General features: G+C 35.3%; 1 protein-coding gene across 1 annotated transcript in view; it reads left to right on the forward strand.

Annotated features, from left to right (window-relative positions):
* LOC145684038 (uncharacterized) overlaps positions 1-23,694 on the forward strand; it is a 38,364-nt gene extending 14,670 nt beyond the window's left edge. The window contains exons 4-7 of the mRNA XM_081755864.1: positions 2,089-2,292; positions 6,434-6,604; positions 10,406-10,595; positions 19,450-23,694. Of these exons, the coding sequence (XP_081611990.1) occupies positions 2,089-2,292; positions 6,434-6,604; positions 10,406-10,595; positions 19,450-20,037 (1,153 nt within the window). The 3' untranslated portion in view covers positions 20,038-23,694. The remainder of the gene's footprint in view (positions 1-2,088; positions 2,293-6,433; positions 6,605-10,405; positions 10,596-19,449) is intronic.
* Positions 23,695-25,429: the final 1,735 nt, after the last annotated feature.

A 25,429-nucleotide genomic window follows, 5' to 3' on the forward strand; every position in this document is an offset into this window, starting at 1 on the left:
CTTCGTTGTTTGATGTATTTTACTTTTTCTAAGCCTTTGTAGATTTCGTACAGTTCTTCATTTGTTCTAATCTGACAAGACTACTTTATCCTTTTTGGTCCATAGATCTGTCTCAAAATCTGTTTCTCCCATTTCAGTAACAGTGTTTTGCTAGGGTCCATGCAGATCTTGCGTATGTTGCCATTGGTTTCAATATTGTTTTATACTTGGTTTCCTTTGCTTGTCTCTACATGCTTTTGAAAGTTAGTGGAATGATTCAGAAAGTAATGCTTCCAAGGTGATGCCTTTATTTGTGTTTTGACGGATAGTACCAATACAAGTATCAGTGGAAAGCGTGTAATTTCAGCTACAAATGGTGGCATCATTTTTCAACATAGTCCCCGTTACGGGCAACACACTTGCACCAACTAGAAATTAGGTTTTTCGTGCCGTCGGGGATTAATTGTGGTGGCTGCTTGCGACACCATTGCCGAACTGCTGCTTCCACCTTCGCGTCACAACGTGCTTCAAAGCAAAAATTAGTATAGATCATAATATGCACTTTTAATGCAGTAGTTAATTATTATTGTCGCGTTATTATAGTTTGCATTTTATAGATAGCGTATAGTAATAGTTATTTCTGCACTATGAAATACAGTATGTCATAAATATCTGTCTTAGTTCGTCATTCACATACTGTGTTGTAATTGCAACGTACGAACTACGTAAAAATGCTGCGACATATTCTTTATTCTTTTATCTCCCCCACCTATGACAACAGATATAGAAAACATCTCACGGATATTTATACTTTCTCACCCCTCTAAGCACCAAAGCACCAAAAGCGACCCTGTTGTTCATTTAGAAACAGCTACATTCGCCCTGCTACCAGCAACCAAAAGAGCAGAAGAATAAAGAGTGTCCTGTTGTCTTTTTTAATTTTTTTTATAGCGCCTTGTAACATAAATCCGATTGTCATTTGTTCTAAATTTCGTACAAGCTTTCAGAAGGAAAAGTATTTATATATTTGACGTAAGAAAGGACTTCAAAATCCATCTGAACTAAACTACGAAATGTCGTACAATACAGAACGTGAACGGGAAGTCTTAATAGGCTCCAACTATCCATACGCTCGCTGGCAATAAGATAAAAAAAAAGCAGTTAATAATTCTAATGTTTATATATATATAAAGAAGTTACTTTCAATGGACAAGTTTTCTGTTTTCATCCCATGGAGCTTATTAATATCTTGAGGTATTCAAGGCTTTCTGGGAAATTAAGAATACATATGTGTCTGCCATTCAGAAGTGAATTTAACGTTAACATCATATATATCGCTTTGTCAGTATGGCCAGATTCCAAGATGGGCAAGTGGCGAACTTTTACGGAGTAATATGTGATTTGTGTCGTAAAGGAAAACATAAGTTGAACAAAATAAAGCCGAAGTTCACAGGTTTCTTCGTATCGTAAAGATAAAAATTATCATGTTTAACTAAATACTGATGGTAGTCACAAACATAAACCAGTAATCTTCTCGATCATCTAACAGAAAACAGCAGCAAAATTTTGAAAATTGTTGTGTGTGTATATGTATAATATATAAATTAACTTTGTAACATCCTGTAGCAGAATTAGTATAAAATTTGTTGTAGCTTGTGCTCCTTGTGTGTGCTTCAGATCCCTGTATATTATTTTTTCTCAACTAAATTTACTATTTTGACATTTTATGCGGAAAAAAAAATTTAAAATCCAGTACCAAACTCTATTTTTTTCTAGTTGAGTTAATAAAGATCTCATCTGAGGATTTGAAATTCTTACGAACGTTTTGAATATATATATATATATATATATATATATATATATATTGTAGGAAGAACAGTCACCCCATTAATATTTATTTATTTAATTTTATGAAAGAAAATGACTATAACATCGACAAATTTCATTGTGTACTTTAAAGGGTTTATAATATCTTCTGTGAACTTGGGTTTTAAAGTATCATGTGGGTACAGTAATGTTAAAGCTATCAGATGCTGTAAAATTAATCTAAGTAAGGATATCAATTAATAGTATGTTAATTATTTTTTTTTCATGTGTCTGTTTTTTCAGGTGTAATGAGTGCAAGAAGTGTTTTTTTAATCGAGCCGCCATGGAATCTCATGCAATCTCTCATTGGCCAAAGGAGCTATGGCCTTTCCAGTGCGATGAATGTGGTAGGCGTTTCCATAACAAGTCTTTGCTTCGACATCACCAAAATATTCATCGTCCAGTTGAGGAACGATATACTTGGGTCTGTGACATCTGCAGTAAATCGTAAGATATATATTTTGTTAATCGATTTTATTAAGTATAAAAAATTTAAACTTAATAAGGCAACGAGTACAAATGAAACGAATGTTAAACTTTGCGAAGTGAAATCTAATACTTCGCAGTTTTGTGACATATAAAAAATAGAGCGATGAGTTACGAGGTGTTAACAAACTACTTTATATGAACGAAATTGTATCGAATTCATTTATACAATTGCGCTGTCTTTTAGGTATTATTGCATTTTTTTTTATTACTATTTAAACTGTTCAAAGAAGGAACACTTAGTAAATTAGTGATAGATGTTTTAGGGTACATCTTCATATAGAACAATGTACTTACTTGCACACCCCTGTATCTCTCCGTTTATTTGTTAACCTTTTACCGCATATTGTGCTGTTTCTGGACATAATAATAACCTCTTTCCAACATATACCATTACATCCACCTTCGAACGCACTACCTTTTTTCCCATTCACAAGGAACCTGTTGTTCAGTTTCTGACTATTAGTACTATAACTTACTAACTCTATGGCCTGTGGAACCTGGAGATTCAATGCCGCGTTCACAAAAGCTCTCTACTGACTTCTATCCGTAGCTAACTGCATCCAGTTTCTACTTTGTATTCCAATCTTTGCGAGATCCATCTTAATATTGTCCCTCATCTGCGCCTAGGTCTTCCTAATGGTCGTTGTCTGATTGGTCTTCCAGTCAAGACTTTGAAAGCGTTTCTACTTTCTTCCATTCTAGCTACATGACCCTCCCACCTAAGCCTCCTAGACTTGACGACCCTAACAATGTTGGGTAAACCGTATAAATTATGTAGTTCCCCGTTATGAAGTTTCCGCCATTCCCCAATCCCGTTCCTCTTGGGTCCGAATATTCGTCTCAGGATCTTGTTCTCAAATACTTTCAGTACTATGTTGCGGCAAATTTGTGAACCTGAAACTAGAAAGCATTCCAGTGCCAGATAGAATTGAGCTTGTTGCACAACAGCAGAAAACTCCGTTTTTTAAGAAGTAGTAATTTCTGACCAAGAGGAAAAACTTCCTTATTGTTACTGTACTATTTACTTCAGTTTGCGTTAGTTTGTTGTGATTATGCTCGAAAATTGTTCGAGAATATTCTGACATAAGAATAATCTCGGACCTTTACAAAGTGTATCGTTAATTAAGAATTAATTAATATAGTTGTGGTTCACATGACACTGTAATAACTTTGTCGATATTTGCATTTAAGAATGGATTGTTCTCCATTTTTTACTACGAGGGAAAATCGACATATATTTGCCTCTACTGATTTATTGCTAGATTACAAACCATAAACAAGGAACAAGATCTACAGATTCTACGCACCTTTGTCTTTTTTTTTTTTTTTTTTTTTCACTTAACCACCACATCCCACTGTACTATGAGTTTCTCGATGTCTGCTGCGTAGAAGGTGGCCGGCTGATCACGAAACCAACTACGAACAACATTCTGCGCTTCGGTGTTGTTCGTAAATCTCTGTCCTGCCCGGAATTTCTTAAGTGGACCAAAAGGATAGTAATCAGTCGGGCCAAGGTTTGAACTGTAAGGAGGTGCTCCATAATCTTCCACCCCCAAAGAGTGAAATTTGTGATAGTTTGTTCGCGGCGTGCGGGTTTGCATTGTCATGAAGGAAAATCATATCGTCAATATCCCGAATACTCGACACTTTTTTTTCTAATGATTGCTCGCAGATGGGAAAGTGTACGACAGTAGCATTGTGCGTCATTGATTTCACCTTTCGGTAGGAAATCCAGTAAGAGGAGTATCTGACTGTCCTAAAACACTGAGAGTTTCAATTTACCGGTCGACAGTGTTTTTCGGAATTTCTTCGTTGCTGGCAAGCCGGGATGTTTCCACACCATACTTCTGTTGTTTTAACTCGGGAGTGTAATGCAGTATCCGCGTTTCGTTGTCAGTGAGGGCCAGGGAACTGTTTCTTTCCTCGACATAAGGCTGCAAATGTTCAGTGACATGACTATTCGCTTGCTCATGTTGCTATCATTAAGAAGATTAAGAATCCACCGACATGACACCTTGCGATATCACAACGAATCGTGGACAAAGTCATAGGAAATACCAATGTCCTTCAGATGAACAGTCGATCCGTTTTCATTATTTCGCCAACACGTGTAATGTTGTCTGGTGTCAGCCTAATCACTCATTGTCCTGGATATTTTCTCGTCTATTTTTAAACTTTTTTCATTACCACTTCACACTTTACATTGCTAAATGCTTGTCACCTTACACTGGCTACCCATTTCCGTGTGAGTATCTGTGGCTGCGTGTCCCTTGCACCATAGAAAAGGAATAACACTTCGCTGCTTATATGGCTTAGACATTCTGAGTACTCCGGCCATCTTTGGCAATTGATAACAGCGTCTTGCGTTGGGAGAGATCGGAAGTTACACTGGAGCCGTTCCAAATGAAGGCTACTGCATCGCTCATATATATAGATATCTCGATTTTGTATTAAAATATATTACACGCTTGGGAAAAAAAGGCGCAGAGACTTTTCGATTTTCTCTCACATATTTCACCACATTTTAATTCCTAATTATGGGATTATTTCGCATGATGAGACAGAAGTTATATCGCAATAGAATGGTCTGGAATTACGGTGTATTGTTTTTGTTTTATTTCGTCTTTTACACCTACTACTCACTCATTTTCATGCTATTACTTGTTTCTTTCTTCAGCTTGTTCCCGCTGGATGGAGCCACTGTTACAAGCAGAAACCATTTTTGTTGGCACTGTCAGATCCTGCACTACTTGAATTACTGTATTTATATAGTGAAATACACTAAAGTAAATTTTACTGCAGGGGAAAATTTTACTGCACAAATTACATAGTCATAGTACTAACCGATATCCTATGTAGGTGATTAATAGTAATTAAAGAAACAGTTCTCAGTCTCACTTATGTTTTATTTCACTCCACTAATGACTTAATTAGTTGAAGAAAAGTGTTAACACTAAACGGAATCTCCAATATACAACAGATGTGAATCTCCAACATTCCTCAATACTAAATGATGCATATTGTTCAAAGTATATTTAAAATACTTTGCCGTCAATTTCACATCGGCGATGTAACTTGTGATTCGAACAGAATTCAGTATTGAACTCATCCGTGGCTAAGCGGTTAGCGTACGCGCCTTTGGCGTGGGATACCCAGGTTCGATTCCCGGCGGGAGCTCATGTGGTTCGGATTCCACGTTAATCAGTAGGTCCACGTCTCATATAGCCTCGCTGCTGAACAGGACGTTAAACTCAAAATCAACTCAACTCAAAATTCAGTATTACTCACTGCTGTCGTTGTATTTAGTGTAATAGCTGTACGTATACTGGTTTGAAACCATGCAAGAATTGCTCCAAAGTTTAAGTGGGGCTCTCATCTCAGTTAGTTTCATTAGGAATCTCCCAAGCATTGGACCTGAAACAGAATATTCTGCAAGAGGAGTCAGGTAATATCAGATAATAAAGTTGCACATTTGGAATGCTTGGGCAGCATCAAAACTATACACCTGAAAGACATGAAACGAGTAATTCGGTTAGGGGAATGTCACTTATGTTTTACTCTAATAATATTCCGCTTTTCATCTAAACTTGTAAATAGCCAAACCTATTACGATCATTTTTAGAATTATTTTCATATAAAATGCCAATAAACATATGCCAGCATGTGTACTTTCTCATTTTAAATGACAAAACTGTGCTTCTTGTCCCATATTTCGTGGATTCACAGTACATCACGGATTCTTTATCCCAGAATGAACTGGGTTAAAATTTTGTCACAGTGGAATGCAGAAAATTGAGTAACAGTGACCTATCAAGCTACAAGATATAACCCTTATTGATAATTTATTGAGTCATTTGAAACTGTAAATGAAATGCTGGGAGAATTATCGACCTATTTTGATGGAACTTGAATTGCATATGTGCTGTCTCGTAGCGTTCCTAGTAAATTATTGGACTGGATGCACGCTAGTCTTAAAGCAAGAGGAGGTATCTTATGGCAGGAAGTGATTAACTGTTTGTCCATTAGCTTTGTGATTGTGCAATTTTTTTTATACATATATATCACAGAATCAATAATATGAAATATTTTTTTCCCACAGCTTTGGAACTAAAAACTCGTTATATGTACATAGGAAACATGTTCATTTTGGCGAAAAGCCTTTTGTGTGTGAAGTGTGTGGACGAGCCTTCGCTCAGAAAGGAGTGCTACAAGAGCATATGACCATTCATAGTGAGGAGAAGCCTTTCGTTTGCATTCACTGTAACAAAGGGTAGGTATGTATAGAGCAAATGATGAAGACACTATTGGAATGAATATTTGCTCGTATATTCTTTTCCAGTATTCATAGTGTGACGTATCCCTAGGTCTATTGTATTAGTTAATAATTTGTTTCAAAGTACGTAAGTAATGACAAAATACATACTATTATGCATATAATTTACAAAAAGAACGTAATTTAAATCAGGTGGGTCTTATAATTCCGAAGTGGGAATAGAAAATGAATTCTTACCAGAGAATAGTGAAAACATAGTCACATACACCAGACAAAGTCATTACACAATATGCTCCAAAAATATATTGTTCAAGTGTAGTTATATTATACCCATTGTGGACACACCTTGACGTGGAACGGTTCTGATAAAAAAATGTTTAAAAAATCAGAATATAACTTTACTACATAAATTTACAAAACGAAACAAGAGGAGGGAAGTTTCTAATGAGTCTCATCTTTAGGACGTTTATCATTTTAATAAAACTAAACCGAACGAGAATCCTTATTTCTTTAAGTTTTACTTTATATCACAAGTATATCAGATGTCCACACTAAGCTAGAAACATTTTTATATATATAAAATCATTTTTGGAAATGACGTCGTCTTGATAACTTAATTATTTGTAATATATATATATATATATATATATATATATATATTAATAAAAAAAATCCTTATCTCCTTGGGAATGTCCATGACGAGGCTATCGCAGTAATGGCTTGTTTTCTATCGATGTACACTGCGATCCCATTTTCTGTTTGAAAAAAGCGTGTAATAGTAGAATGCTAGAGTTACACATCGTGCAGTTAGATGGTAGCAAACATCTTCAAGCAGTTGGCATCTACCGCCAAAATGAAATTTTACGTAAGACATGTTTTTTATTTCGGAATAAGTGAAGAAACTGCAAAATTTATTATAAATTATGTTAGTATTTGCCATAAAAACATGTATTTTTTTTACATCCGGTGTCACTTCTAGACCATATGGGAATGTGCACAGTATTAGCAGTAACACACAGAACTCTTAAAATAATGAAATAATTACGATTTGTTTCCCAAGTAGCACTTTAAACTCTGAAGTACCAATGAGCATAAATGGCCGCCACTTTCTGACTAAAACTATCTCGCCGTTCTCCCACTAGTTTGTTTGATTCCGTTAAAGTTCTCTAATTTTGTAACAAAATGTTAGAAGTTTCGTTACACATTTAAAAGTACGATGACTTTGAAACTATGGAAAGTCAATATTGAGACTGGAAGTAATAGATGTATAGCTTCCGGTTGCAATCAGAGATTGAACCTGTTTTTCCGATGCTGAATCCGGTACGAAAAACAATTTCTAACTCTATGTTACAATTATTATTGTTATACAGAAATCAATATTGGTACCGGAACTTATCTAGGTATGTTAATTTTTACAACTTCCGGTTTCAGTAGAAGACTTGAAATAAAAGATATTCTTTGGATTCTAAATCCATATCAAACTTTTTTGTTTTGTCTCCTACCGTTTTCTTTCTATGGAGATCGATTTTGGAACTGGAACTGGTAGATTTTGAGTACATCCGGGTACAGTAGAACAATGAAGTACGTAATGGAGTCTGTTCTTGTGGTATTGCATTCACATCATAAAACTTATCACTATTTACCGTATTTACATTATGGCGAGCAATGTTTAAACCGGAAATCATAGATTTCCATCATTTCCTGTTTGAGTAGAAGGGAAAGAAGGAGATGAAACTTATTCTGGAGACGCTGAATCCATATCAAAGAGTCATTTCACGTTATCTCTGGCTTGAAATCGTGCAGGAATTGCTTCAAAATATAACTTCCATCTCAGTTAGTTTCTGTAGAAAACTCCAAGCTGTGGACACCTGAAGCAGAATATATTCTGCGAAGGGAGTCAGTTAATATCAAATCATGAAGTAGTTAGTCGAAGAAAAGTGTTAACACAACAGTAACTTGAATCTCCAACATTCCTCAAGAATAGTTCACTTGGCCCTTTCTTAGACAAGATTTCGAGTCACACAGAATATCGTGACTTGATTTGATATTACTAAATTTGTGTATCCATATTATTCAAAGTATATTTAAAATACCTCGCCGTCAATTTCACATCGGCGATGTAACTTGTGAGTCGGACAGAGTTCAATATTGCTTACTGCTGTCATCACATTTTAGTATAATAGCTGTACGTACACTAGTTTGAAACCATGCTAGAATTTCTCAAAAGTTTAAGTGGGATTTTTCCAGTTTAACTTACCTTTTTGCTCTATCAAAATCAATATTGGAACTGGAATTAGTAGTAAATGCCTACCACTTCTGATATTAGTAGAGAAATAAGGTGGAGAGTTCATATATTCTTGGGACGCTAAATCGATTCCTAAAAACCGCTCATCACTCTCACTTGCCGTTTTTGTTCTGTGGCGATCAATGTTGTAACTGGAAATGGTTAATAGAGTTTAACAGAGATGAAACCTATTCTCGGTATACTGAACTTGTTCCAAAAAACTGCTTCTTGCTATCTGTTACCGCTTTTGCTCTGATACTTGTTGAAACACGGCCTTAGCGTCCTATAAGTCTTCCCATACTTAACACAGCATGATTTGTAAGTATGAAGCGTACGTTACTAGTTCTTCCGCTAACACGTTTCACCAGATAAGAAGAGAAGGAGTTAAGAGAGAGAGAGAAAAAATGAAACAACTGAGGCCCTCACATGCAGTCCTCACTACCATTTTTGTGTGTTTCAGATTGACTTTGTATTTTCTTCCATTCCTATCTGATGAAGTATTTTAGTAAAAGTGCTTATAATGTACTTTGTAGTGTGTTTGATTATATTTTTACTAGTGTTACTCCTTGTTTAATCCCGACGATGAAGTTATGTAATGATAGAATTGCCTAACCTATATACAGATAGATAGGGTGTTACCTATCCAGAGAGTGCAGGTATGTAGTGTAGTGTTCGTTTCTGTATGCAGTTCAGGGAAGCAGTTTCACACTATGTTATACACCTCGAATGTGTATCGCTATATCACATAATTAGTGATTATTACTATTTGGCCTGAACGAACTTTCTTAACAACATGCGTTTTTTTTCCTTTCTTTCTTTCTTTCTCCTCCTCCTCAGGGAACAATCATTACGCGTAATTTGAAATATCGATTGTGGGAAATTAACTGTTGAGTTAGATACACCAAGAAAAAATATATTGTTATGAGTCATGAGGTCATACTGTTTATATTAGGACGTTTGGACGTGTAATGTTCAAGAATTCACTACTTGTGACCCCGAAACAAAATTAATCCACAGTAGCAAGTTGCTTTCTGTGACTGCAGTGAAAGAGCAACCTGGACGCGGAGAATGTTCAACGATGATTATGGCGTGTTTGAACTTGTCAGTCCCCTCATACACTTACATTCCATTCCCTTCTGCTACAGTTGTAAGTGTGTTGAACTGTCATTCGGCGATGAGTTTCTATCGACCTTACGCCTTCTTTGAACAAAAAAATCTAACTACACTTCACTGCTTCAGCTTGGAGCATTTCTGTAAGGATGCTGTCATCTTGTGTAATTCCAAGCATCCCGTGCGTGATGCATGCGTGCCAGCTCTAGATGTAAATAGCTTTAGGTTGCCATCACAAAACAACAAATATATAAGAATCATAGTCGTTTTCCAGATTTTTTGGGTATAACTTATTTATGAAATGAGCCTTGTAGTTCATGAATTAATGGTTGAAATGAATTCATTATAATTATCATACTTACAAATTTAATCATAAATTCAAATGAAATTTGTTTACTTTACAGATTCAAGACGAAGTATCGCTTGAAAATCCATGCAGACATTCATCGTGAGCAACCGTATCAATGTCCACAGTGTGGTCTTCAGCTGTCATCAAGAAGAACGCTCCGTAACCATTTAGTGGTTCACAAAAGTGATAAGCCTTATCAGTGTCCCATCTGCGGTAAGGCATTTCGCAGGTCAAAAGATTTAAAGGTAAGAAGATTAGAGGAGTTCATTATTTGTAGGAACATATAGATAATCTCTCTGTGTATATCAAAGCAAAGCTTCCGTTCAATCGATTTTACTGTGAAAGATATTTGAAATCCTCCACTTCTGCCCTTCACCTATTTCCTACTACCAGTCTGTGCATGTTCCACAATATTTTCTCTCTCTTTTTCGAATTAGTACTTTGTCCAGTGAAGGGTTAATACAGGGTGAAACAAAAAGATGTTGACACTAAATGAAGGTTTACTCACGTGAAATTACAAGGCAAGGATTTCAACGTACAGGGTTTCAATTTGGCACCCATCCTGCTCAATGTACTTATGGAGTCTGACCGTTGTTGATTGTATGGCCCTCTGGGCCATTTTGGGAGAGCGATGACCTGAGTGATGTGGTGCTTTAGATCGTCCCAGTTGCTAGGTTTGCTGGCATACACAAGATCCTTGACCATGCTCTACAACCAAAACTCACATGGCGTCAGGTCGGGAAAACGTACTGGCCATGGGAGAGGACAACCTATACCAATCCAACGTTTATCGAACGTGTCGTTCAGGTAATCCCGAACCATATGACTGTAATGGGGAGGGTCGCCGTCTTGCTGAAAGTACCTTCGCTGGAGAATGACAACTGGCATGTTCTCCTTCATGAACGTGCTAGCAGCATAGCAAGGTAATTCTCTCCCCTAATGGTCTCTTCTTCAAAAAAGAAGGGTCTAATCACTCCAAATTTGCTTATTACACACGAAACATTCACCTTGGAAGAATCCCGAATGTGCATCTCGTTCGGTTCTGGCCGTGAATTTTTCTTGTACGATGCTTGGGGACTAGAAAACCTCCATCCAGGCAGCTATTTTCTTTCGTTTTTCAATGGAATATCGGCACGCCATAGTTTAATCCACAAAACAAAAACAAAAAGAACATCTATTTAATGGTAACATCTTTTTGTCTCACCCTGTATTATTTATTTTCTTAGTCATTTGTTTAATTTCTTTTGCCTTCCCTCCCCTCCCCCTACTATCAAACATAAGCATAAACAGGTAGATGAACACAGTAAAAATAAAGATTAGACTCTCCAGATAGAAAAAAAAGAAAAAGTTTTCACCATCCGAAAATAAGTATTAAACATTTATTTTTGATTTTAAATAGCTTGTGAACTAACATGTTCAGTCAAATACGTAGGAAGGTAAAAGCAGGTAACCAAGCAGTATGGTAGGGTAAAAATCACTATAAAATCATCGCCCGCGTTTTGTGTGATCTTTTTTTTAAATGTTACACGGCACCGAGGCCATGAATGGCTGCCTATTGTTAGCTGGGCTTCGAACCAGTGGTCGAAGTGAGACGGTATGCGGTAGTATGCCATACCGCCTCTGGTTTTTCAGTAATGAGGACATACCGTGTCCAGTTTTTTAGTGATCAAGACAATATTTAAATAGCCGGTATGTTGAGTCAAAATCATAATAAAACATACCGCCTCTGCTTTTTTCCCGCTTCGACACTGCTCCGAACCATAAGCGGAACTGGAATTCAGTGCAGAGACTGTCTTGTAAGATTAACTCTCATAGTATAGGACGTTTGCAGCTCACTATCTAACCTCCAGGATAGCTGGATTACAGAATTACTCCACCTATCCCGGCACTTCACCGTTTATTGAGTTTTACATTTAGTACTAGACATCTGTTTACTTCAACGTAACAGCCGACGAGTGACGCTTAAGGCTTAAATATAGTATTGAGTTCTTCGGACTAACGAATGGTGAATACTGTTTTCTGTTATTTCGTGAATATAATTAATTATTCATCTGCAAAAATCTAGGTAAAAGTTTGGCGCTTTTGTGTTTACTTTTGTATAGTTACATACGTTCTTGGTCAGATCCTAGTAATACACAAATATACTCAATATAATATTATCACTAGGTTTCTGATAATGTACGCTTTCCATAGTTAAAAATATCCAAAAATCTATTGCCACAGAAATAAAATACAGGGATGCAAACTGGTCAGTAAAAGTTAGTATTTTAGGCTCCTTGGAAGGTTAAACAAAAATTTTCAAATTTTAAAAGCAATTTCAGTGTTTTGTGTATGCTCCCAATGATGAATGAAGCATAACTGAAGGGCCTTAATAGTTTATGGAGGTGCTGCAATTTAGTAATTTGTAAAAGGTGTTAAATTTTGCCAGCAGTAATGAAATATTTCTTGACATATATCCTAAAGTACAAAAGTCATTTAATGAAACGTTCACAATATAAAAACATTGTAAGTCTGTTGAAAATTGACACAATAAAAGCAGAAGTACTGTTTGTATGTTCAAGTGCTCACTTATTTACTCAATTCACGGGATACTTCCAAATGGAAGAGCCACTTGTGCACACCATGCATTATATGCTCAGGTTCGTAACAAGCACTCTTATGAACCGAATTTGCAAAACGTCAGCACGGTTTTCTGTGGAAACATTCAGTGATGAGAAAAATTTCCATCGGAGAAGGTGTAAAAGAAGAGTGGAGAAAAGAGTAAACTTTCTTTCTTGCATCTATGTTGCTAGTTGTAAGCATATTTTCAACAAGACGTCTCTGGATTCTAAGCATTTGTTAAAACATTTGGAATATTTTAATCCTCAAGAAAGAACGAAAGAGGACAGCTGGAAGAAAATTGTCAAAATAGCTGAAACTTTGCCTATTCCTTACAAAGAAGGCACACTTTTGGATGAGTGGAGAATATTAAGGTTAGAAGATGATATCACAACTAGTGAAAAAAAAAGAATAGATGTTTATTGGAACGAATTTTTCCAAACCACTAACATTTTAGGAGAGCATGCATTTCCAACTGTGTTAAAAATTGTGAAAGCAGCCATCTCACTTTCATATGGCTCAGCTGAAGTTGAAACAGAGTTTTCAAGCTCCCTATGCATTATTACCCCTCATAGAGCTAACAGGTCAGAGAGGGTTCTTAATGCTCATTTGGAAGCTGTACATGAGATATATGAAAGGAAGGCACATCTTGTATATATATATATATCTAAAGAGCTTTTTAGATCTGGCACATACTGCTCACAAGAGTTACAGAAAGTTCTGTGAGCAGCAGAGGAAATCGAAGAAACAAAGGAAAAAGAAGGATACAAAGAAAATGAAGGAGAAGCAAAGGAAAAACAACCGGCAGCTGAAAAAGAATTGGAAAAAGAACTTTTAATTGAGAAAGGAACAATTGAAGAAAAATAATGTATTTTAAAACGTCTAAAGGATGAAGAAGAAGAGAAGACACAAACATGTGATAAGTTACTGAAGGAAGCAAATGAACGGTTGAGAGAGGCTATTAAGAACAAGGATTTTGTTGCAGCCGATGTAGCACAAGTAATGCTTGACAGTGCCACAAAGAAGAAGAAAGAAGCTGATGAAAAGAAATAAAAGACTGATAAAATTCAGAAGAGTGTAGAAAAACGAAAGTCTTCATATTACTACCTTTTTCAAGGGAAAAAAAGAGTGAATATCATAATAAGGTTCTTAAGATTGGTTGAATAAAAGGAGGCAAGGGAAATTGGCCTGAGCAGCTGTAATTATTTTTTCAACTTATGAAAATGAGTTTACTGCAATTTAGTTTTCTATGTACTTGGTTTTGCTTACATTTAGACAGTTTTACAAAGACAATCTTGGTATTTTTTTCATTTTTTGAATTGAATATACTTATTGCAAGATTAGTTAATAACTGAGTTAACATATGCTTACAGCTGTTCAGTGGGGAGTAGGGTGGCTATTTTAACATATTAATAGATATATTTATAAATATATAGTTAGTATTTTCAGTATTCGGTCAGTATTTTCAGATTTAAAGTCAGTAATTTTGACCTCAAAAGTAGTTTGGGATCCCTGTAAAATATAACTAGCCAAAGAAAATGAATCAGAATTATTATTAAGTATTTCTCCACGATCAGACTTCATGTTGTCTTGTGTTCTTGGTAAATCTAAAGGGCTTTCCCGAAGACTTCCCAGAACCAGCACCATGCAACGCACTTAAACCCATCGTGGAATTATCTGTATTGTGTTCGGTGACTAGGTTAATAAATAAATCTGAGGGCGAAGGGGGACAGGAATAATGTGGAGTCAGCACTGACTACATATTGAGATCGGATGAATATCAGAAGAAAGATAAAATCATTGTGATATATCATTTGACAGAAAGCGCAAGAAATTTAATGAAGTAAATACAAATTTTTGATACGAATCAGGTTTCCGTATTGCTTATAAATGGTGATTGTCACATACAGAGTCTAGGTGAAACGTCAAGAATGTCCATCTTTACTCGTAACCATTGAAGCGTGAAAATATTCTTCTTGTTTTATTCTAATGACTTCCCTTCTAGTACTCCGCTTGTAGCGGTCGGATGTAGCCGAACGTAATGGCTACTCATTATTCCTTTAGGTTTCCGTTTTAGCTTTGCCAAGCTTGAACAAAATTTTACATACAGTGATTAGATTTATAATCGGTGAACTCCAACTATACACAAAAAGCTCAGAACAAAATATGTTCGTACCATCCAACTTTATTCTGACGCCTATAGTTTGAGATCCAAGAGGCCGCCTTCAACATATTTTTTGAATAGGAAAGCACAAACGTTCTGTAAAGTGATAACTGATAAGCTCCTGTTAAAAATCGTAAATTGTAGTTTATATATATACTGAGGTGAGCAAAACTCGAAATTTTTAGCCTAATTACTCACATTAATAATAATAACATATATCCATATCTTAGTGTAATAAACAGCCAGACTTCGAAGCCATGGTCCTTTGCCGATCAAAATTGTAGTATTGAAATTGTGTGGAAACATGAAGGCAAACAGAAACATACTTTATCGTAAAAAGTTAAAGATCATTTCACATATTATAGATTAGAAACTCCTATTCATATTTAACCTTAATGGCTTTTTATGGTAGATCCAAGTTCAGTGCAAATTTTAGAAGTTGATTTTAATCGAGGCCAGAGTAGGTCAACTTGTAATGGAAGCGTGGCACGCGGACTGCGCAGAACTCAGAGAGAGATAGCGTCATGTAATAAAACAAATCACATTTACGTATTTATTTTATTGTATTTATTTAGTTTTTCTCTTTTTTTTAACAAAATGAACTAAAATTATAAATGAAAAATTAACTTTCTTAGCACATGATTCTAACTCGTTCGCTGATCGAATGATGACTCTTCAGGAGAAATTTGGAAACTTGTTGCTTTAAGTGATATGATTGGTGTAGCTCAATAGTTAGCAAATCTGCGTAATAATATGCGTAAACAAGGAACTCGGACAAATATGTAAAATTGTTAAAATATCATTCCCGTAGTTGTGATGTCGACCGATGACAATGCCACTCTTCTCTCGATATTGCAAGAATCCGTTTGGCTTTACTTTTGCAGAACTCGAATTTCGACAGGGTATTAAGAAGCACATCTGAAAACTTTCTTGCGTGTTATAATGTTCGTGCTATTTTTTACCCGGATACGAGTGAACCGTCGTGATTGAAATCAGTATCGTAAGATCATTGGAAAACTTTTAAAGTGGCCTATTAGTAACTTGATAAAAATCTATGCACTATTTTGTGGTTAAGGAATGCTGGTGCCTGACAGATAGCTAGCTGTACCTGCTGTAAACAAAATGAATGAAGGCTTGTTTGCCAATTAATGTATAGTATAGCTTTATTTTACGTTATTTTGAACATTATTTTTATGAGAATAAAATGGACTTATTCGGACAATTTCCTGTGTATTGGTCTCAATTTTCTTTATTCCTAGAATACAATAGGTCATTATTCTTAGTTATCTCCGAGACCATGAGAGAATTGTTGCTTAGCAGATCTCAGGCTTCCGCTCCAAGTAGATAAACTGTAATAGTCAATAAGGACACGCTTATAGACAACGCAAGAATAAAAATTGCAACATGTAGAGTATTTGAGAGTGTTTTCTGGCGAAAACACTTTGGGTCTGAAATTATGTGCAGGGCAATGAGCACGCGCTCAAAATTGAGAGTTGAGATTTTGTGCAGACAGCTAACTACAAATTGTTCTTATGCATCTGATATTCTGGTTTGCACAGGAATGTAATTTAATTTGTGTTTATTATTATTATTATTATTATTATTATTATATTTATCTCATAATCAACCTTGTAAGTATGTGGAATATAGACAAAGGATAGATATTATAATACCTATCCTTTGAATTTGATTTCCAACATATACGTTTTTCCCTTGTGAAAAATATAATGTAGACATACATTTCTCGTTTGGCATTCGATTGGGCGCTCGCTCCTTGGAACCCGTTAATTCAAAATTATTACAACTGGAAGTATTTTTTCACGCTGTTTCTACCCAGTCAAGGTCACTGACCGGGTTGTTCCCGATATTGAAGGTTGAATCTTATGTCAAATATTCCAAGTATACTATGGTTTATGTTGTTTGAAACACACACGTTACAAGCAAACCTGGTATATTGTTAAGATTATGTAACTATGATTTATTAAACGTTCTAAGATTGTTGCAACATCTCCAATGCACCATATGGTCTGTTCAGCTGTCGGGACACCAGCTTTTCTTAACCACAAAATAGTGCATGCATTTTTATCAAGCGACCGTTCATTAATTTTCCAATAATCTTAATACAAAGAAATGGTCATGAATTTTTAAGGAATTCGTTTACCAATCAAAATTCCTTGATATATTTACCCTGTCTGTCCGTGTGTCCGTCCATTCGGGAGACAAAACTCTCAAGAATTAGTTGATTGATCACCATCAATTTTGGTTAGGATGTAAAAGATCAAAAGTGGGGGAGCGAATTTGTTGATGGAGGTTATATTAAAACCGGAAGTGGTAGAAACCAGTCATTTCCGGTTTTAACCGTGACAACTATAGAACAAAAACGAAAATATATATCGAGAAGAGATTTCGTGTAATCGATTAAGCGTCTCAGAAATACATTTCATCTTTCACTCTGTACTAAAACCGGAAATGGTAGAAATGTAATACAACTTCCGGTTTCAATATTGGCATACATAGAGCAAAAACAGTAAGATATTGCGAAAAGCCTTTTCTTGAAATCTTTTAGCGTTCTTCTCTCCTGACCTTCTATTCAAACCAAAAGTGACTGAAATCCACCTCTTCCTGTTTTAACGTTGATCGCCATAAGGTAAAAACCTTAATAGGTAGCGACGATTTTTTTTTTCAGTCAGTTAAGTATCCCAAAAATACATTTTATTTCCACTGAATTATCTCTACGTAAACCGGAAATGACAGAAACCAACCAATTCCGTTTTTAACGCTGATCGCCATAGAATAATAATAATAATAATAATAATAATAATAATAATAATAATAATAATAGTGAGAAGCGGTGTTCTGTAATCTATTTCGGTGTCTGAAAAATATATTCCATCTCCATTGTAATCTCTGTACTAAAACTGGAACTGGCTGCAATCAACCAATTTCGATTTTAACGATGATACAGTAACAGAGAGCTAGAACCGGTTTTCTGCAATGAATTAAGCGTCCCAAAAATATATTTCCTCTCCACTCGAATCTCTCTGTTAAAAGTGGAAATGGCAGAAAATCAGCAACATCCGGTTTTAACGATGATTGCTATAGAACAAAAACGGTAATGTATAGAGAGACGCTGTTTCTCTCATTCAGTTAAGCTTCCAAATATATTTTGTCTCCCCTCTAATATCTCTGTTAAAATTGGAAGTGGCTGAGGTCAAGTACTTTCGCTTTCAACGGTGATTGCTATAGAGTAAAAACTGTATTGGTTAGTGAAAATCGATTTCCTGCAACCAATAAAACGTCCTAAGAATAAATTCCATCTCCACTATTAAAACCGGAAGTGGTAGAAATCAACTACCACTTCAGACTTTAATATTAAATGAGAAAATGTCACGACATACAAACCAAACTCCTTCACCTGGTGTATATGTAACACTCTTACTTTTATTATCATATACCTTGATTCTCTTCTTGACTTTGGGTTTTATTTGAATATATAATAACTGATACCTGAAGAATTCTTACGTTATCTTCTGGTGTCCTGAATTTGTTATATATATAAGATAATAACCTGATTAAAATTTTTAAGGATTGATCTTACTTATACTATCAAACATCAACAAAATCCGCCATATTTATATCAATGTTAACCATTCTTAATTCTGTGTAGATGTTTTTGATTATGTGGTGAATTCCAGATCTTGAATCTTGCTGTGAATTTATATATTTTGTGTCCATTAGTTGATAATGTTATACTATTTCTTGTCCAGAGTTCATGTACCTTGGTTTAACTTAGGTTCCTTAGTTCTAATAAAATACGATTCGTAAATGAATTATTCCATTTCCGGTAGTTACCTTATCCGGAGTAAATGAATTATTCCGGTAGGTACTACGTAGGGTGGTAGTTATAGTACAACTTGTTTATGGTGTAGTTACTTTCCGTAAGATATTTGGATAATCCTGACACTGGTGTTTTGTTATGTTTAGATTATTTTTTTTTAAATTTTTTTTTAATTTTTTTTTTTTTTTTTTTTTTAATCCTGGTTTTGACATTTTCTTTGATACCAGTGAATATGAGCTTGGGTTGTCAATTAACTTCATAAATTCCAGAATGAACTCTTAAATCAGTGTAGTAACTTATATACTCTGTTAAGTACTTCCTAAATCCGTAGAAGGTTTTAAAGCTATTCTTGAGACCTACTGTTTTATTACCTTCAGTAATTAATTCATTCATTTAGATAATGATAATGTTCGTGTTTGTAGTTTTCAGTAGTGTGGAAGAGTAGAAACAAGTTTTCATTAAAAACATGTAATAAGTTTTTTTTTTGTAATTATTACAGAACCACGATAGGCTTCATACTGGAAGTCGACCCTATTCTTGTCCATTCTGTCCACGTGACTTTGCTAATTCCGCCAACTGCTGTGCTCACAAGCGACGAATGCATGCGGAAGAATGGAAAGCTCTGAGGCTGGCTCAAGCAGCAGTTAACGCGATACGTGCTAATAAGTCAGCAGCTTCATCTACAACGATACAAAGTGCCGAAGCAGCAGCGACGAGTTTGGATGGTGAAGATGGTAATGATAGTGGTGCAGATCAGGACACGATAATGCAAACAACAGACAGTGATCAATTGAGGTTTACAGAGGATTTTAGTGACCAAACGGTTGAAAGACTGTCAGGAACTGGACTTCCCTCGTGTAAGTCCTTTTCGCAGAGTGGTGCCCATTTCATGGAAAACTTGTTTCCCCGTAGTGAAGAGATCTCCACAGCTACGTCACTTAATATGCCCCTCAATCAAGGTGTTATTAATTACTCTTCCTCCATGAATAGCTATGTAGACTCCAGTGATAAGTACTTTCAGGTGAACCCAGCTAATCTTAGCATAACTTCATCACCACTTGTTCCAAGTCTTTTACCAAGCAAGTAATATATTTTATTTAATTTTTTAAACAGTCTGTCCTCGAACTTTTAATTGCATAATAGATTGCATTGTTCAAACAGTGCATTGTGAAATGCAGTTAAGTATTTCGTATACAAAATGATGTGTAATAGAAGTGGAACACTTCGGTAGGTCATACTTGACACTAGATGAACAGTAAGTGCTCTTGCTTTGCAGTTCAAGTTACAAGCTTTGAATCCCGCTGTCTGTCGTTCTGAGTAAAGTATTTCTAGTGTTTTCTCTAAAAACGCTTTGTTTGAAGCTAGAGTTGTAGAAATTGGTGTCGGTTACATTTTCAAGAAAGCTGTAACTTTGACAAGAATGTAGTAGTAAAAGACACAGACTACCACATTGACTTACTTCCTCTTGTTTCAACTTTACCCCTCACGATTATGCCCTGAAGGCTGAAGGAGATTGTGATGATGAGAATGGATGAAATGGTGGAATGAAGAAAGTAGGAAGAAACAGAAAAATCCCGAAAATATCCATGCATGCAGTATTTCTGCACCACGAAACATACTTGGCGCAAGCTGGCATCAAACCAGGGACTTTAAGCACCAGAGGTTAACGCTTTACCACTAAACTACCGCATCCCCTCTCATATTTTGAATTTAATCCTAAATTTTGCTATTATGTAGTTACTAATGGCATATTGATTTACAATATAAGAACGAAAGTCCTAGCGATTTTGAAATAAAAAAAAAAAAAAAATCTTCTGAGTACAGAGGTTGATAGGTTTCCATACAGACAACATGCAAAAGACACGGTACACCGCAGAAACGTAAAAACAGCACTACTGAGACAGAAGTGTGTGATATGTGTGCTTGCTAAGTGTGGTGGTCAGCGAAGTCTTAATAGCACTGAAGGTAGGTTGATTCTGCGCAGAGTAAACTGTAGCATTTGAGTTGTGGATTTATAGTTCGGTGTTCCTTTGTGAATGGCATAGTGCGACAATATACAGCATGACCGCTTCTGGACCTTGTCCCGTCGACTAAGCCACATCCGAAACGGACCCCATTTGAAGCTGATACCGTGATGTTATGCGAGATTAAGATATTGACAACCTCGGAGAATTCAATGACGTAGATCCTTCCGCTTCCGTGTGTCACTACCTACCATTCACCATGCCATTTACAAAAAGTTACGTGTTTAATTGCTTCATAAGGCGAGTATTTATATCCTGAAATCTATTCATGTTGTCATAGGGAATAATCTAAACTTATATATCTTGAGTGTCAAAATAATGCTCATTCGCATTTCAGGATCTACCAAAGATCAACAGAATAGCAGAAAGAACTATTCTTGAATGCACTAGTAAATTTTCTGTCAATAGGAGTATTTCGCTTGAATAAATTTCAGCATATTGAGATTTGGCTATTATATATGGAGGTTTTATTATAGAGAAATCAATGGAAATTTAGAATCTGATTTCTAAAATAACACACTATTCTTATTTAAGATGTTTGGTCGTTGGGATCACAACCGATGAGAAATGGTCACTCCTTGGTAAAAATAAAAACATCAATGTTCGAGAATCACTTGCACAGTGCGCAGTAACTTTACCGAATATTTTGTCGTGAAGGCATTAAACAAATATATTTTCCTTTATTTGACATCTAATCGCCGTTTCTACGTTGCTTTATTTGGAAGTTACAGCTTTAAGAAATTGTCATTGATAAAATTTCTCACAGCTCTGGCTCCTAAAGGAAGACTTTTTTCATTTGGTGTTAGGAATGATCTCCCGTAGTTTGACACTAATATTATGAATTACTCTGTATATGCAAGGTGCCTATAAATTTCTTGTCAATAATTTAATAGGAAAATTGGGAAAATATACAAAATTGTACCGTCATGGTTCTGAAACTCTTTATACAAGCTCATTACTGTTATCAAACGTGGAAATTCGATAGAGCTCATATGTTGTGGCCAAAGAATGTTCCAGCCCATTTACCAGTCGGTAGACTGGGCTAGTAGAGCAGTAAAACAGGGATAGGGTGGACATTTTCTTTCTACTGTATCTGAAACTTACTTGGAAGGTACACTAATAGATTGAGAATAGGTTTCCAAAGACACCACCTACAATAATTGTGACTTTAGCTTAATTGTGGCGTATAATATTTAGGAATGTCACACATGTGAATATTTCTCTGGTATAAAACATTCGAACTTCTTATAATATCAAATAGCCTGTGTTTTCCTGACAAAATGACGTACCGTCACCTCAAATGCCGAAGATGCCGCCATACCCACAGTGTTATACTTGTGTTCGTTTTATCATGTTTGGTGATGGATGTCTCAATTTACCTACGTTAATATTAAGTCTTTTGGTCGTGATGTTTCCCTAGAGATTTGGTATAGTAGACGGTTCTTCTTTGTAGATTTCTCTTATGAGATAGAAAATAATCTGCAAATGTCAGGTGCGGGGATAGGTCTTTCAAGATAACACAATTCGCGGTGGAGATCCTGATAGCACCATATTCTACAAGATTTCTGCATAATATCGCCTGGTTGTTCCACGAATACTGTTAACATTGTCCTTTTATACCCAAAGTATTCACAGACCTTCGAAGAAAATTAACCTAATAATTTTCTGAGTGACAATCTTTTATTGACTAGATGTCATATGACCTGGGACATTTTTGAAGGACAACTCTCAAAGACTTCTGAATATACACATCCTTGTTGTTAAAAAGTTAGTAAGAAACTAATAATTACGTACAATTCACACACACACTACTGCTGTGTATATTGCAGTGGCTATTCTTTGACAAGAATGGGCTAATGAACGCGTAAAACATTAAAGTTGAACTGAAATATGCAGTCGTTTGTTTATAAGGTATTAAACTGCTTTGTTAGATTTCATAATTTTTACACTCCTATGAGTTAAGAACTTATTTTCCGAATTCCCGGTACCTTATAACTGAAAGCATGTATTTGTCGAACAATACTGCATCAGATTTTTTTTCTCTCTTTAATTCTTTAAACTTCTCGTCATAAAATTATTGGCAAGAAATTTTTCGTACCTTCTTACCGTGAATTTTATCGAATATCGATTGTAGAGATGATCTTGGAAAGATCGGTTTGAATTAAATTATTCAAGCAAAAGCATATAAAATTAATTGTAACTGGTAATCGTTATACGTATTTGTTCTGTGAACAATTGTACTCGTAAAGCTGATAGCTGTTTTTTTTTTCTGCACTTACTAGATTAAATCACAATAAATGTTATTTTATATAATTTCAAATAAGTTTTGGACATTGTTGAAGGTATGTGGGGTAGCTCATTAGCTCTTGCGTAACACGCAATAGCTGTGTTTTATAATACGGTTGTGCTGTTTAAAGAAATAAATCGAAATTATAGTTATCTATTTAATATGAATATATATATATAATAGATGTTCTGGGAAACATTCCCTCAAATTAATCGAAATTTCATCTTTTCTGAAGAAAAGGAACGAAATTAAATATTTATTTATTTATGTAATGCATCACGTAATGTATTTTTAATGTCATCAATAGTGTCAGAACTTGTATGCAGTTTAAAATAATAGTGTATAAAATAAATTTAACGAGAAAACACTAGCAGATGCGCTGAAATTACTTGTGTTTACAGAAAATTTTAATAAACGTGGTGTTCTTAAGTTATTTTAAGTTTTGTACATATTTAAGAAAAGACCACACACAACTATATCTGCACTTTAGAACTAAAAGGGACAATGTCCAAAACCCAAGCCTTGAGTAAACGGTGTTCAAAGTTGGGGCACAAAACCTCAGATTTTTTTCTTGATGCTTCATATATGTATATATATATATATATATATATATATATTAGGGTGGTCCATAATTACATGGTGAAATTTTTTTTCCGAATTTCTTTGCTCCCAACCCCTAAATTGGTTCCATGTTGGACCCAATTTATCCATTAAAAAAAAAAAAAGGCTCAATGGAACAATATTTAACCGACCCCCAAGCGACCTAAAGTTTGAATGCATATCCAATATGTTAATATATAGGAAAAGTCTGGAATAAACCCTTCTTACTTTAAAGCGGCTGAAGGGAAAGAGACCAAATCTTGGATACAGGGATTGGAAGCAATCCACATCTGACCCTGAGAAATAGCATGGTGGTGCCATTTTGAAGTCCGCAATTTTGTATTCGGACCCAAAATTTTAAATGGAAATGTTTATTTGTGACCGTTTTTGGGTAACCTTTCATTATAAAAACATATCTTCCTATATTTTCAACTTATCTCGGGTCATTTAATTCTTTTTAGCTTTGAAAGAATAGTTTATTATCCTTCAATATTGTTTTTTTTTCTTTATAGGTTACTGAAATATTAATAAACTATTACATACATGTAACAAGGAAATAATTATATATGTTGTTATATAATTACATTCCGTCAAAATACACATCAGCCTATATAGAAATTATTTATATGAAATGAAATTAGATAAATAATATAATGAATGTTTAAAATGATAATAAAAGAAAGCTGAAGGCTGTGGATAACTAGCCAAATTCTACTGCATCATTAAGCCAATTTTTGTAGCATCTGGATACTTTTTTCTGTGTTCACTGACTATCTGCAATATGTATTGTTTCTCTTTTTCGTCCTTTGTTAAAATGTCCCCGTATTCTTGATCAGTTTCACACCTCTCTCTGCAAATCATTCACCACCACTTTTTTTTTCCCCCAATATATTCAACCCACGTTGAAAGTTCACATTTTCTTTCCAAGTATATGGGCATGTTTGCAGAGAATGTGTATTTATCGAAAATCTTGAGAAACATGTCTTCGAATCTGCGGAAAGGAAGTCTGAGAATTCTTTTTTGAAGCTTTTGAGTTCCGCACTATTTATAGAGTATCGCTTTATTTGGTTTTGTGCATCACATTCTTCTGTACTCCCTTTTATATTAAGAACCATTTTTTCTTTCACATGTTGTGGCACTTCATCATCAAAAAATGCAAATGCCGCAGTTTCTGGTGACAGATATCATAAGTGGTTAGCGAATTTTTTCACAGTACAATTGCTAATTTCTGGATCTACTTCCCTGTATTCGATTAATTTCTGTAAAAACTTGTAATCGTGATACGGAGTTTTCACAGCCAATGGTGGAAGGAACCAAGCTTGCAAATAGATTCGGACGAGGAAAATGCATAGTCTCTTGATTGAATTCTTTTCTTTTCTCGTCAGTTCAAATTGGTCTTGGAATAAATGTATCTTCAACGCATATATAGCCTTTGCCATCCACCGAGTATGGCTCACACCTTCAGGAATGCGAAATGAAACTCTTTGTGGAGGGGTGCCGCCTAGGAAGATCATGGCCAATTCTAATAATTCGCGACAGTCATCTCTATGATGTTTCTGATGTATCTG

Source organism: Thermobia domestica, chromosome 4 (genome assembly GCF_964235325.1).
Source record: "Thermobia domestica chromosome 4, izTheDome1.hap1.1, whole genome shotgun sequence".
Lineage (NCBI taxonomy): Eukaryota > Metazoa > Arthropoda > Insecta > Zygentoma > Lepismatidae > Thermobia > Thermobia domestica.